We start from the raw sequence: 16,369 nt of genomic DNA, 5'->3' as shown, positions 1-16,369 counted from the left end.
GAATTACCTCTATGCTGGTAAAAAATGATTTTGAAACTCTTTCTTTTAAAGAAAGAATCCATTTTAATATAACGGGAGTTTTCTTTTTTATTATTAACATTTTTCTTTTCTTTTCCCTGTTTTCTCTTCCTTGTCCTTCTACCTTCTTTTTGGAACATTCTCCTCTATTAACTGTCAGACCCTTTCCCCAAAGCTCTTTCTCTCTCAGAAGATACACTTTTCCAGTTCTGGCAGCCAAGGTTCAATGCCGTCCCCTTAGGAAGAAACCTTATTTCCTATGGTGTCCTTGGTTATGCTTTGGGGCTGATGATTACAGACTCACTAGACACTGGCTGCTGAGAGCATATGCAGCTATACAGAGGTAGCCTTCACTGTTGGGACTCATACAGAAGAGAACAAAGTGACTTCTTGTGCGTTTGTGACTTTTCTGTCATGGAATGCTGGCAGTTACATTTCCCTATCAGTGTACAGGTGGCTAGTGGTTCACTTTTATTCCAGCAGATTATTCAACATATCACTAAATTTTGGCTCAAAGAACTAAAATGAAGCAGGAAAAGTATTCCTATAGCAACACGCCATTTGAATACGCCAATGAGAAGGAGAGTTTTGCATCTTGCTTTAAACGCAGCAAGCCGTGGTGGGTTTCAGGCATAATTCTATTTGCCACAGTTACATTTATAATGTCATTCCTAACAGTCAAAAGAATGTGGTGTTTACAGAGAGCTTGTAATAGCTGTAATTATACGTGCACACACTGCGTGCTTCATAGTGAGGCATTGCCCCAGGCAAATGAAGAAGCGGGTCACGAAGAAATGAAATCAGCGTCATAGGAAAGACTTGAAAGCATGAGCAGCTCTTGCTGTGGAAGCAGCAGAAACTTCACAGTCAGGTTCTTGGGAAACTACAATTTTGTACCATTAAGTGTGCAGAGGCTCACTCATTTCCTTGTGAGCATTTTGCCGTATTTTCTAATACTTAAGCAAGACAGTACAAAATCAAAGGCAACCTGCCCAGCTTGGGAAAAGTGTGTATTTGTTATTCAAATTATTTAACGATTCCTTCCTGCTAAAATTATTGGAATACAAAAACAAGGAGCAAAGTGTTGGGAAGCTACTTTCAATGGACTTTAGCAAATATTTAACGGGTACCTCTGAGACAAGCTGAGGAAATGAAGGGACAATTTAAAGAAGCTCAAGAAAACAATAGTCAAGAGGCCTGGGTCAGGAAAGTTTTCCACAATGACTGTAAGTCCCGATACATGGCTGACCTCCACAGCTCTGAAGGGTGGAGCAAGAGGATGGAGAGACCATTAGGTGTGTGTGGGGGATTGGAAGAAATCCCTTTTTCTTGACTTGATTCCCATCCCCCACAGCCATAAAGAAACGGAAGGCCAAGTAAAGTAAAAGTTGCTAGAAAGTAGAAATATACAGAGACTCGACACAGTGACTCCAGGGAATTCTTAGTGGAGTCTGACCCTGATAGGCAAACCTAGGATTCTGAGGAAATAGACAAGGAAATGCCTTTAAGCATGCGTTTGTGATTCTTACAAGCTCATTGTTTGTCCTATACTGCTGAGGGAGGCAGTTTTTTCCCATTATCCCCATAGTGTTGTGCATGCTTAGGATTTAAAAATGGAAATTGAAGTGCAAAGATTTTAAAGACAGAAAAGAAGAACAATGACTTTTGAGCAGATAGAATATGGGGGATCTTATACCAAATCAACAGTAATAAAAGTAAGAACTTTTTAAAACATTTATTTAATAAATTATGTTATTGTATTTTGTGTGTGTGTGTGACTATTCTCTCTCTGTGTGTGTGTGTGCACATGTGTGTGTGTGTGTGTGTGTGCACGTGTGCGTGTGCACATGTGCATGTACTTACATGCTGTACCCATAGTGTTGAGTTCATCAGAATTGTAGCTACAGGTGTTGGTGGGACTCCAGGCTTGTCATATGGGTGCTGGGGCCCAAACTCTGGTCCTTGTGATTATACGGCACGCACTACTAACCAATTAGTCATCTCTCCAGTTCCAAAGAAACCACTAAAAAATAACTTTACAAGTGAGATGTTAATATATGTTAGCATATTACTGCATGTCCAACACAATTTTAAATTCTTTATCTGTCTTGGTTGACCTAAACACTGCCCTATAAGTATGTACGGTCATTATTTTATTTTACTAGGAAGGCTATTGAGGCATGAAAGCTTAAACTTACCAAGTTGCCTATCTGATACATGGCATAACCAGAATTTCTCTCACTCTACAATCTACTGTACTCAGCTGTTTTGACAGGTTTTTTTTTTTCTCAAGCCAATTTTTTAATTCTGAAGGGATTCGCTATACATGTCTTTATTTCTTAGGTGAATTTACTTTAATGGTTGTTTGTTTATTTGTTTTCTTGTCAACAATGGAAACTTGCCCAATGAGAGATAAATTGATATGAATTCCCAGTTTGGTTCCTGCTATTGATGACTGATATCAATGACAGTTTTCATCAACAAAAATTCCTCAATGCAGTAATACTACTTCTTCTTCTTGAACACAGAGGTTGCTTTTTATTTATTTAATGTTCTATCTATCTATCTATCTATCTATCTATCTATCTATCTATCTATCTATCTGTCATCTACCTGCCTACCTACTTATCCATCCATCCATCCATCCATCCATCCATCCATCCATCCATCATCTATATCTTCCTCCTTCTCCTTCTCCTCCTCCTCCTCCTCCTCCTCCTCATCATCATCATCTATATAGTGTTGTGTGCATGTGAAGATCCTTGCCTGCACAGCTGCACATGTACCAGATTGTTCATGTGGTAGTCAATGGGCAAACTGTAGCCATTGGTTCTCTGCTTCATCATTTGGGTTGAATTTAGGTCTCATCAACCTTGACAGTAAATGCCTTTGCTTCCGAGCCATCTTCCAGGCCTTGAAGCTTGCTTCTTGACTCCCTGAAACAGCATTGTGAGCAGCCTTATTGTGGATATCATGAATGTGCTTGTCACACACCCTGCTGCTGCCCGGGAAGAGGAAATGAAACCCGGAAGGGAGGTGAGGTAGCAACTGGCCATCTGTAAATGTTCAAACTATGAAACAGCAATTCCAGCCAACAGGTCTGATACCTCCTGTGTCAGCAATACAGAGCAACTCCATTTTCTCAAGATCTGAAGCAAAAGATTCAACAGTCTGATCAATGATAGCCTTCTGTTTAAACTACCATAGAGATAAACCCAGTGTTTTAAAGGAAGAATTCCAAGTGGGCAGGTACTGGAGACAAGTGGATTGAGAAAGAACAGAGGTGTGGGAAGGAAGACAGAGCATCAAGCAGACCACCATACACTTTTAGTCTGTGGGGCACAGACAAGTATGTCCGGAGAAGGCAGAGAGAAGGTTCCATTTCCACATCACCGAAGGGCACTACTCCATTGCTGAGATCTTTTGGTTTCTAGTTCAACAGTAATTTGTTGTTCTAGGGAACATTTCTTGACATTTGTTACACAAAAAGGCCCATGTGGAGAAGAAAAAAAGAACTCAATAACAAAAGAGTAAGAAACTCCACACACGTGCATGAATTCAAGTGTCTACATTTTGACTTTTTCTTGTATCTTCTGTAGCCAAAAACCTGGGTAGACTATTTCATTAAAGGTCTTTGGCATAAGACTGAAAACATAATATTTTATTGGAACATGACAAAATCAAAACAAAAAAGTGATTTTTAAAGTCCTAAAATATCACTGACACAAACCAGAAAAGTGGTTAACAAATAACTTATAATGGGAAATGACTAAGATCCACCCTATTCAATTCATGTTACTAGAGACGTCAAGACGTTTTTAATGATGGTTTTCTTCTGGTACTGGGGACTGAATCCAGGGCCTGAATGTGCTGGGCAGATGATTTTTCACTGAGCTATATGCACCTGGCTCTTCTGGGTGGTTTTTCTGTACTAAATTATGCACAGTACCAGTGCATAGATAGTATAGATGGTAAAGGAAGATAAAAGGCAATGCTTTTAAGGTTATGCTGTGACCACAACCGAAGCCCCTTGCTTCTTTGTTTCTGTGGTTACTGCCATATTTAATGTAACATTTGACATTCTTGTGTACTAGTTTGTATTCTGACAACCTCAGTAGGCTTAAGATGGTGTTGTTTTAGAAAGTAACTTTAAGAAAACCATTTATTCATGCTAGTTGTATATATTCACGAGGCCAGGCTGCCCTCAATCCCCCTTTTGCTATGAATGGATAAGGCCCCTGCTTCCACTGTTCGAGTGTTTGTTGGCTTCTTTGCTCATTTTCAGGTGCTTGGTATCAGACCGTGGGCTTTGTGCATGTTAACCAAGCACTTTGCTAACTGAGCCACTGTGTACTTCTTTTTTTGGGTGTGAGCCTAGCCTTTAACGGCTAGCCATCTCTCCAGCCCTGTGCACTTCTTTTTAACTTGCTTACTCTTAATTGCTATTTTATTTTTGAGTTTCAGATCTGATAAATTCACCTCTGGTTTATTCATTATGTATATATCTTGATTTAATTTATTCACTTACTTTTATAGCTTTTCCAGTTTTATTGAGAACACCAGGGCAACATTTTCTTCCACCTTGGAGTGGAATTTACTCCCAGAGTTATTCAACATGTATTTATTGATCACATATTAGATGTCAGATGCCATTTTAGATCTCAGACACCAATAAATGAAAAAAAAAAGGTAGGTCCTTATACTCAAGGATTTTTAATTCTGTTGAAGGAAATGGATAGTAAAATTGAACCAGTAATCCACAGTATGTCATAAAAGTTTATGGAGAAAACTGCCAGATACTATAATTGTGCGGTATGGGCAGGACCTCTCTCCACCCCCTTTTAACTTAGGGTAGATATAGCAAGACATACCCCAAAGATACTTTATGGAAAAATATGAAGAGAGAACATTCCACAGAGAAAGAGCAGAAGGCACAGAGGGCCCCTATGAAGGAGGTGCAGTAAGGTCCCTTAGGCTGATGTGGACTCTTCGGCGGTAAGAAGCTGGGATAAATCAAACAGAAGAGACCTTATGAGGATCTGCCAGGACAGTGTATTTTATTCCACTTTATTCCATATAAAAAGTCACTGCATGTAGTGCTATGATGACAGTTCACTGAAAAGGACTCTGATGGGAGTCATGGGGACATGGATGAACAAATGTAGGCCCAAGGAAGTCTATCAGAGGGCAGTGCTAGTATCTGAGAGAGAGCATGAAGCTTGGAGGGGAGCACACTGGAGGTGACGGAATGAAGAATCCCAGTTTGGAGATCTGAAAGGGAGATTGTTGGATGGACCAGAGATGGGGTTGAGAACAAGCACACTCAAGGGTGACTGCGATAATTTTTTCTAGAACTTCTAGAAAGGAAGTTTTGACACTTTACATTAGATCTCTACAGAGATGTTATGTAAAGGCTTCATGTGTGTACATCTTAAATGCACTGCTTATCCTAAAACTGTGCTCCAAATTACGTATAACCATGTGTCATATTGTAGTAACACCAAATGTAATTGTCGATTATTTTTTTTTTTTGATAATCTGGTGGCGTGTAGAGTTCTCAATGTTGGCTATTCTTGGAATAATCTTGGGCTAAGCCATGTGTATATTCACATTTATAATCTACTGGCTTTGGTGTGACTGCCACATTGTCCCAAACCACCACAGTCCATACAGATGGTCTTACTAAGATAAATATCCGTGGTATGTTTTATTTATTATGATTATCCTTAGGGAACATAAATGTCCACAGACAGTGCTGTATTGATTTCATATGGACACTCTCGTTGCTTTGTTTTGATGAGGATCAAGGTCTTGCTCATGTAAACTATGTGGAGGCACTGAAGGTGCTGAGTTTTAATTATAAAAAGAATTTAATTAATTGCAATTACATATATTAAATAAAACTTTACAAGACTGGTAAGTATGGCCTAATAGGCATCTGTTTGAGGAACCGTGTCTGGAATATTAAAGTGTATGCTGGATCCTTTTTACTTCAGTAGTTGAGTATTTGAAAGTATTTTCCCTTTCATAAATGTAGGCATTCACCTTACTATTTCTGAATATGAAAGTGTGTAGATCGCTGCTCACAACTAGAAGACTTAGATTTCTTTACAGCTATTATGCAGAGAATATGCAGGCTCTTTTAACATTTGTGCTGACTGATGATCATTAATGGGTTGAAGAGAAAGAGACACAATCATGAGGAACTATGGATCTCTTTGTGTAGAAAATATCACGCCACCATCTCTTTGAAAGTATTTGGAATATGATTTCCTCCTCTCTACTTCTGGAGGTTGCCACTGAACCAGACACAGCAGTTCAGTAAGAAGGACAGTGGCGGGACCTTCTTATGGATCAGACCGAATGATATGGAATAAAACCACCTGACTTACATTCTAGGCTCTGTGATTAATTAACTTTTTTTTTTTACTATTTGATACATCACTGTACAGTTTCATATCTAGGGCCTCTTAAATTTAAGTGGTTTAAAAGATACAAGTTCCATTAAAAATATTTTTAAATGCAGAAACTGGGTCAGGTCTGGTGGTATATGCTTCAATTCCAGCACCAAGGAAGCAGAGACAGATGAATCTCTGAGTTTGTGGTCAGTCTGGTCCTATGTAGCCCTGCATAGTGAGTTCCAGGTCAGCCAGGGTTACATAGTGGCACTCTGTCCCAGAAGAACAAATAAGAGGAGGGGAGGAAGAGGAAGAAGAAGAGGAGAAGGAGGAGGAAGACTCCTTTTATAATAACAAAGTCATGTTGTTTTGGGACTAAATTTAGACTCAGATCTAGTCCAGACTGATCTAAAACTCAAGATCATTCTGCCTCTATCCTCCCAGTGCTAGGATTATAGGTATATACCACAACCTTCTATGAACTAGTTATCCACTCGAGAGTGCAGAGGACCAAGGACGGTGAGTGGTGTCCGCCCCCATGCTCCTCTGAAGGCTGAGAAAGGAGCACCATTAGGACAGGACAGAATAGAGAAACAGATGATGTAACAATTCAACTTGTATGAGACTGGAGAAACAGCTCAGAGGTTAGGAGTATTTGCGGCTCAATCAGGAGGATCAGAGTTCACATCCCATCAAATGGCCCAGAAGGTTTTAATGCTGTCTTTTGGCCCAGGGGGCAACTGCACACACATGTGCACATACACTTACAGAGACACACATTCAGCAGCATAAGAACACAATCACAAATAAAAAAAATCTTGAAAAATTTTAAGCTAAAATTGTTAAGAAATAACATATATACAATTTTTTCTTTATTTTTTTAAAGATTTATTTATTTAATGTATATGAGTACACTGCCTCTCTCTCCAGACATAGCAGTACAGGGCATCGGATCCCATTACAGATGGTTGTGAGCCACCATGTGGTTTCAGGAATTGAACTCAGGACCTTTGGAAGAGCAGTCAGTGCTCTTAACCTCTAAGCCATCTCTCCTGACCCTTATATACAATTTTAATGCTACGTACACACAACTTCTCTTTCCTTTAATGGTTGAGATTTTTGTCTGGAGAAGTAAGAATAAAGGAGGGAAAGAACATTGCTTTCACATTGCACCAGTGGGAACAGCGTGTTTAAAGTAGGAATGCCATGAAATGACTGGCCTGCCTTCTCATTACTGTTCCTCCCACTCCTCCTTTTAACTGGAGCTCCTTTATCTAATTTATTAGTTTGACGATACCCAGGGTTTTCTTCTGTTTTGATCTTTTTAAGACAGAGACTCACCATATAGCCCTGGCTGGCCTGAAGCTCACTATGTAGACCAGTCTGGCCTTGAACTCAAAGGAGATCTATCTGCTTCCTAGTGCTGGGATTAAAGGCTTGTGCTACCAAGTCTGGTCTGAGGCTTTGGAGCAGCCTCGGTTTTGGCCTTCTTTAAGGATCTCTAAGCTAGCAGTAAGTAGCCTAGCCATGCTGTTGTAGGAAGTTGTTCGTTCATCCTGGCTCCAGCACAAAGGCAGTCACTAAACGTTGGCCTCATTTCATCAGAGCTGAATGCAAATTCCTTGTGCTCTTCCTGTGTCCTCCTGGAACCCTGGTCTGGCTGCTTGCTTGCATATACTATTGACAAGTGAAGTTTCTCCCTGTGTTCTAGTCCCTCAGGATCTCACCACCTGCTGCCATACCTGCCAACAGTGCATTCTTTTCTCTGGTCTGCCCCCCACCCAGCCACACCCTGCCCCTTCCTAGGACAGCTGCCAACCGCCCAATACTATGTGTCTCTGTGTTTGCCAAGCAGTATCTCTTGGGCTTTTGCCCACTGATTGCTTCAGATTCCTTGACACTCCCTTCCTCTCCCTAAGACAATCAACGACTTCTAGATCCTGCCAATGAACTAGGTGTCGCTAATGTGTAGGCCAGTGTCCCTGGACTGACGCAAGCTGAGCCAGTTTCTCATGTACCCGTGTGAGCACTGTTTTATTAAAGGTTTTCTTCCTGACACAAAATTGTCTTCACAGAAGATTCTCCACTAGGACCATCCATCACATGTCTCATGTGGTCAATAAAGTTTAATGATCATGAAGTTTGGTGTACTTCCAAATGTATGATCAAGGTGACCAAGATCCCTCAACAGGAATGAAAACAAAACTCCTGGCCTCATTGTAGATTTATATCCTTCTTCTTAAAGCAAATTAAAACAAAAATGAACCCTAAAGGATACAAAATGGCCAGTTAACTAGAGAATGGACAATGGAGTATTTTTTACCGAAGATTTAATGACTGTTTACCATATCTAACGAACATCGGTCATTGATTTTAGTACTTTGAAAATAACTAACAATACTATGCTACTAACTAAATGTCTAAACCTACTGTCCCCAAGAAGCCCAAGCATGATTTTGATGCTTCCCTATGTTACCAGACAACTAACTGAACTTTAATAAGGGATCCTGGCCTGCTCATTTGATTGGGTCCTTTGGTGCTAAGTGGAGTGCTTTCGGTCAGTTTTGACAAGTTATGCATTCGCCACTGAATTACACTTGGAAGAGGCTATTTTGCACATAAATGTAAATCGAACCACGAAGCTTCAAAATCAGTAACACTGTTTTGCATACGAATATATTTCTCACCGAGTATTTGCTCCTAAAATCCGTGGGTTTAAAAAAAACAAAATAGAATCTGAAAGAAACCATTACTCTTATGGAAAACACATAAACGTAGAACACAAGAACACAGCGGCTGAAAGACCCATTAAGAAGGTTTTTACTGCCCCCTGCCGTCCATTTCTTAAAAATATCAAACATTACAGTAAAAACTGACAGGGTGAGCTTGTGAATCATCCTGATGCTTTCTTCTGAGCGATGATTGTAAAGTAAGAAACCAAGGCCAGCAACGAGTGCGTGAGCTTGCACGTACAACGGCTGTTTTGACTTACGTGGCTGACTTTGTCCACTCCATTCTTTCTGTAAGTTAAATTACTTGAGTTTGGGGGTTGGGGATTTAGCTCAGTGGTAGAGCGCTTGCCTAGTAAGCGCAAGGCCCTGGGTTCGGTCCCCAGCTCCGAAAAAAAGAAAAAAAAATTACTTGAGTTTGCTTTTAAACATTTGCATCGTTGGGATGAAGCCTCCAAATAACTGAACAAATGCCCATCTTTATAGTGTAAACCTGACTCGCAACTAAGTAATCAGACACCCTAAGGAGTCTAGGTAACACTAGCTACAGGCCACAGTAAGGCGCTGTTATTTTTACATACGATTCAATTCAGACATTATAAAACAGAATGTGATTTCTTATTACACTTTTCATCTCAGGGTTAAAGACACCAAGTCCCAAAAGTGTCTTGATTTAAGAGGCGAGTCCAAGGAAGATCCCTGATTGGAAGCCCCGCGATATGAATTTAAGGGCCCTCTCCTAAACTTTTATTGCACAGAAGGGATACACCCTGTAGCTTAATAAGAAGAATTTATAGGAGTTACAATGGACATAGAGGTAGCCTTCTTCTTTGGCTCTCTGTTTGCACTCAATTCGCTGTCTCATCTTTGGCTGTGTCCTGTCGCTAAACATAGGAAACCAGCCTGCTGTGCTACGGACTTGGTTTATTGGTCTTTGACACAGAAATTCTGCCTACTCTGGCTGCCACATTTGGGAGATGTGGGTGTGTGTCTGTCTCTAATTAATAAGGCAACCTGGTCCATTCCTTAAGCCTGATGTTTATTTTAGGGTTTATCTCTACTTGATCTCTGTACACTGTCATCTCTGTACCTCTAGCTTTGGGGTAGTTTTTTTTTTACCTTCTTCAGTGACTCAGGATTAAAACCACACACCTTTCTCCTCACTTCCGATAAACCATTTACCATTTTTACACTGCCTAGGCTCTGTAAAATCTGCACTCCTATATAACAGCCTGCTGGTATTTCTCATGGCCTCTTTACCTGCCCCACCTGGGGTACCTAGTGGTGTTGGCTATTTGGCCTCCTTTTTGTCTGGCAGGTTTTTGAGAAAATTCTACTGCAGAGACCAGAGGACAAACAACCCAAGAAATCTCTCCTCTTCTCCCTTGAAGTAACACCAGAAGTCAACAAAGTCGCTTTACATTCACAATAAGAGTTCTTACCTGACTCTGGGAGCTGGGTTTCCAGTGACTCTACACTCCAAATAAACTCTGCTTCCTTCGGCAACTTCTTGGCTCCTCAGCTTCTGGATGAAGCGAGGTGCAGATGATGGCAAGTGGCGGGCTTTCTGGGGCTGTGGGTGCGGGATGTGAGTGTGTGGCAAGGTCTCTTCTGGAGCCTTGTGGGCCTGGTAGCAAAGGCTGCCCTGGGGTTGCTTGACCTCTGCGTCCATCTCGAGTTGGTCTAGCTGGTCTGCAGTGGGGCTCTGGCTGGCTGAGGCACTCATCAGGGTTGATGGCTGATTTTTAGGAGACAGATACCCACTGTCTGGTGACGAGGACTCACCATTAGGGCTTCTGTTTCTTGGCTTGGCTGCCTCTCTAAATATGGACGTCAGTTCCTCGATGAAACTAGCTGCCTTGTCGCACAGTTGGCTCTGGGGGCCAGTCTTGCTTTGCTGGGCAGCCTTGGGCTTTGCACTTGGATTGGGAACTTTTGCACCTCGTTTTTCAGCCTTGCGTAGGCTCCGGATGTAGCTGGGGCTGGCCAGCAGGGGTGATACCCCAGGTTTTCTCTTTGAAGCCGCCGGGGAAGTGATCCTTTCAGCTTGTTCTGCTAGAGGCTGGACAGATGCTCGCCTATTATCCCGAGGTCCTTCTGAGGAAGTCTGCTCGCCTGATTTCTTCTCCTCATAGGAAGGAGTTTCGCAGAGGCTCGTAGGAGACTTGCTGAAAATCTGCGAGATCTCCTTTTCGGAGTCAAAATCTTCAGTTTCAGAGTTGTCTATAGCTCTGCGTGCCAGGTCAAGGCTTTTATTTATTTCTTCCTGGCTGAGGAAAGCAGAGAGGCCTGGGAAGAAGTCAGCACTTCTGCCCTCTTCCTGCACGTCTGATAAGGAATCATAGAAGGAGTCGTGGGAGGAAGTCTCTGACATATTTGAGCAGTCTACACACACTTGTTACTTGTAGCAGGAAGCTGGAGGCACAGGAAACCTGTGTTCTTGCTTTCTGAAAGACAACACAGAATCTTCATCAGTGTTAATAACCCTTCCCCTGATTTTTTTTCATATCATTAGTAACAAGAAATTGAAAGAAACTTTAAGATGAGCCACTATAGCAATCTTCTTTATTCTATAAATTGGAAGAAAGACCAAATATTTGTGTGCTTACAACTTACAATCCATTAAATTTTTATTTTAGATTTTCGAGGTAACCTCTTGTTATGTAGCTCAGCCTGGCCTTGAACACACAATCTTCTTATCTCTGCTTCCAGATCTAAGAGCTAGAGGTTGGATTAAAATGTCTGGCATGGTTTGTAATTTCAGGTTGACATGCACTCTGTAAGTGAGCAACTACTCACAAATGATACAAGGAGAGGATGTCTTCGGCACGGCAGGTCCACAGTGGGCACATAGGGGGCGTTTTGCGTGCCCTCTCCTCTCTCATCACAGAGTTTACCAGTCGTCTCAATGCAGCAATATTTTCAGATAAGTGCTTGAGAATTTTAGTAACTCTGACTGTCCTAGTTTGGTTTCTGTTGCTGAGATCGAAACTATGAGTAGACGCAACTTTGGGAGGAAAAAGTTTATTTGGTTCATAGGTTACCGTCCATCATGGAGGGAAGCCAAAGCTTCCTCATGCAAGAACCTGGAGGCAGGAACTAAAGCAGAGACCGTGGAGGGATGCTGCTTACTGACTTGCTCTCCGTGCTCAGCTCACTTTTTCATACAACCCCGGAGCACCTGCCCAGTGGTAGCACTGCCCAGAGTGGGCTCAGTCTTCTCACATCAATCATAAAACAAGAACATGACCCTGGACATGGCCACAGGACAATCTGACGGAGTCCATTTCTTGATTGGAGTTGCTCTTTGCAGGTGACTCTGGTTTGTGTCATGATGACAAAGGCAGTGTTCTGATAGAACACTGACTTTGTTCACATGGCTCGAATCCACCAAGGGCAAATGTATAATCTCAGATTTCACCCATTTAATAAGTATAAATAGAAAGATCAAGCATTTGTGTGTTTACGAGTTATGATGTATTTATTTATTTATGTTTCTAATAAACAGTTTCAACATTTCTTTGTGTGCAGTCATCATCGTGTATATTCATTCATTCAACATAATTCTAACAGCTAGCAATAATCACGTATTAACTTTCAGGTGCTGAGAGTAAATGTGCACTCCATACTAAGTATTTCCAAACTGTTCTCTCTCTTGAGAGAAAGGATGTATAAATGTACTGTGTTTTTAACTTTGCGGCTTAAGCATTCCTGTTATATTTATTAACTGGTATGTCAGCATGAAGCCAGCCATAAATGAGATATAAATTAATTAGCATGACTATGTCCACAAACTTTGTGGACACCGATTCTTAAATGTTAATTTTTAAAAGTCATAGCATTCCTGTTTTGTTTTTATTTGGAAACATGCCTAACTATGTAGTTCGGGTTGACTTTGGCCTTGGACTTGCAGTTCTCTAGCCTCAGTCTATGAAAGGAGTTGGGATTAAAGACCTGTGCAGTGTGCACACATGTGCACACACTTGTTTATGAGCACATGCAGGTGGCCTCATAGGTGAACTAGAGTGTTGGGGTACACTATGTGAAGGTATGTCTCTGTATATTCGATGTTCATTCTTTACTGGCAGCAAGCTAAATGCCATGAGGATCTTGGTATTGTCATTCCTCACTAGCCTAGAGGCAATCTACAATGGTATATGATTGGCTGTAATAAAGATCTGACAGCCAATAGCTGCACAGAGAGTAGAGGGCGGAACTTCTGAAAGAGGGATGCTGGGAGAAGAAATGAGACTCAAAGATTCACCAGGAGACACACAGGTGAACTGAGGGACCAGAGTGGAGCAGAGAGGTAGAACTAGGCACATGATGGGACATAATGCCAGGATTAGTCAGTTCAAGCTAGATAGCTGTCTGGGAGACTGCCCTAACTAAAAGGCCTAAGCTTTGAAATATTAAAAAGCCTTTGTGTCATTATTTATACCACTGACAGGTCTGAGAAAGTCCTGTTATAATAGGGTGTCATATTTCCTAGAGCTAGAGTTATATAGGAAGTTGTGAACCACCCTATATTGGTGCTCAACTAGTCTTTTAAAAGAGCAGTAAAGATTCCTAACCACTGAGTCATCTGCCAAGGCCCTAAAGGGTTTTTCTTTTGCAGTGGAAAAAAATCCATAGTTCTGTACATAAAATGTCAATAGGATGGATTAACTCCAGAGGATGATGTTTGCTGACTGCTTTCTGATCTAGAATCATGACATAGTCCTTCCATTCAAGAGTTAAAAAGCCACCACATGGGGTAATAAAATAGGGAAGTTGGAGCCATTAAACAAATGACGTGAAGGTAATCTAAACATCTGATAGAGTGTCAAAAGAATGTGAAAAGTGCATAGGAACCATAGGAACAATGTGGGGAGGAGCAGTCTAGTCTTAAAGGATGTAGAAGACAGCTAGGTGTTCTGTAAAGGACATTTATCTGTGAATATCATTGGAATCAAATGATAGTATCATTTGGGCATCAGTTTAAACTCCCCTTTTGCTCACTGAAGCAATGAGTCTTCTGTCACTCTAGTTGTGGTGTTCTTTTACTAGATGTTGTTTACAGCATCATAGGAGGAAAAGTTAGAAAGTCCCCAAGATAGCATTTAGAAGTCATCAAAGGAAGATATTGAACATGGTGAATTTCAACACATTCTGCCAGTAGTAACCTGGTGGGGTATTCCCCAGAAGTATGACAATTGGACCAAGTGAAGCAGTTTACCATCTAAGAACATCTGGTTTTTGGCATTGGAACTGCTTGCTTATCTAGCTTGATGAGCTAGGCTTGATGAGCTCCACTGTCCTGTTCCTATCATCGCACTTACCTTTATCAACTCAATGGTTCTCTAGTTCAGTGGTTTGCAGTCTGTAGTCACAACCCCTTTGGGGGTCCAACAACCTCTTCACAGGGGTTGTTCATCAGATATCCTTCTGTTAGATATTATACTCCAGTTTGTAATGTTAGCAAAATTATAGTTATGAAGTGGCAATGAAATAACTTTATGGTCGGGGGTCACTGAAACATGAGGAACTGTATTGAAGGGTCACAGCATTAGGAAGGTTGAGAGCCGCTGCTCTAGTTTCTTTGTCTTGACTCTTCTGTAGCATGGAACCTTCCTAATTGTTCTCTTCACGAAGGAAGTTTGTACTCAGATCACTTTTAACATGTAAATATATTTTGTTTATGAGCAACAGGCAGTTCAACTCTAATTTTGAGATGACAGAATCATGGTAAAAGTAAACAAGTATAAAACAAATATGCATATAAAATTTTATGTAGCTAATTAATCATGAAACCATTTAAGAGTTTACAACCCCATTTCGAAGAAGGCACTGAAGACTGCACACATATGTAAGTGATTATGAGTGTTTAAACTTTTTGGTAGACTTACAACTGGTTAAGATCTATACAACAATAAAATACAGTGTTTGGAATTATACAGAATCCAAGTCAGTATTATTTTCACTAGAAAAAAATTGTATATCTGGGAAACACTCAGCCCTGCATGGTTACACATGTCTATAATCCAGGACCCAGGTGTTGGGAGGTAGCCTGTTCTAAGAAGAAAGCTCCCAGCAAGCCAGGGTCCACAGTGAGACCCTCCGCACAGAGAAGAACCAAGATTCAGGTCCAGGCAGTTAATCTATAGCTGTCTTAACCATGTACTTTAGCACTGTTACATTATAGTTTTACAAGCAAGATTCCTAAACCATGCATCATATTAATAAAACAAGATCAGAAACAAGCTCCATACATCACTAACTCCTTTATAATTTAGTATAAGATCAACATACTATGATACGTTTTAAAGCTTCAGGAAAAGCATTGTATAAGGGAGCTTAAGCCAAGTGAATGATGGGAAACAGCCAATTCTTACTGCTAAGTTGGGAGTGTTTGCTGCAGGCATATATTGTCTCACCTGCTTACTAACTCACGTGTTAGTTTTTCAACAGGTGCCACCTTATAGGATTCAGTCGTCAGGATTAGGTTTAAAAATTGCTTGCACAGTGAAAAGTGAATTAATAGCATGATTGCGTACCTGCTCTAGATTTAATTTTCAGCTCAGTTATTGCTGCTGGAACATGCACGCGGGGTAAGTAAAACGCTCACTCAACATGCAATGAACAAGAAGGTTTCTAGGTGGCCTGAGGTTACTGGAAAATTACGCTTCAGAGATTTTTGTGTCAGTCAACACTTCAAAAATGAAAAGACCATCTTCCAAAGGAATGATACACAACTGCAAACATCTCCATTATTTCACTGAGACTTCCTGTTGGATGCTAAATCATGCTTTTTCTAATCTGATGATGCTGTGAGAGATGCGGACTATGAAGCAAAAAAAAGTACAACTTATCTTGCTTTTGGTCTGTAAAGAAGGAATGAGAGAAATGACAGTGTAAGGGGAAGTGTGATTCTAATGTCCTGTTCCCCAGTTGGTTCTTGATTGTAAAGAAGGCCAGGGTGGGACTTCTGGGTCCCAGGAGGAAAAGGCAGAGGCAGAGAAGGAATGGGAGAGGGTCTTTCCTGCCACGCATTGGAGGAGTAAGAATGCAGCAACCATGTAAGGTCTCGAGGGGAGCTAAGACCTGCCGCCTCTGCTACAAGTGAGTGGCCAAGGATGTTTGGCAGGGGTTAGGTGGGACTAGCCACCAAGATTTGGGGAAGGTGGAGAGACAGATATAATAAATTGGTAAGGGCACACTTTTCTAGGAGAGAAAAAGTAATGC

The 16,369-nt window shown here is 41.1% G+C and overlaps 1 protein-coding gene across 3 annotated transcripts in view; it reads right to left on the bottom strand.

The window, feature by feature from the left end:
- Palld (palladin, cytoskeletal associated protein) overlaps nt 1-16,369 on the bottom strand; it is a 393,294-nt gene that overhangs the window by 365,461 nt on the left and 11,464 nt on the right. For all 3 annotated transcript variants that reach the window (XM_039094916.2, XM_039094914.2, XM_039094915.2), the window contains exon 2: nt 10,588-11,592. In XM_039094916.2, coding sequence (XP_038950844.1) covers nt 10,588-11,519 — 932 coding nt within the window. In that variant the 5' untranslated portion in view covers nt 11,520-11,592. The remainder of the gene's footprint in view (nt 1-10,587; nt 11,593-16,369) is intronic.

The sequence above is a fragment of the Rattus norvegicus genome, chromosome 16, assembly GCF_036323735.1.
Source record: "Rattus norvegicus strain BN/NHsdMcwi chromosome 16, GRCr8, whole genome shotgun sequence".
Taxonomy (NCBI): Eukaryota; Metazoa; Chordata; class Mammalia; order Rodentia; family Muridae; genus Rattus; species Rattus norvegicus.
The sequence above is the reverse complement of the archived record's forward strand: the minus strand, read 5'-3'. Positions and strand labels throughout refer to the sequence as shown.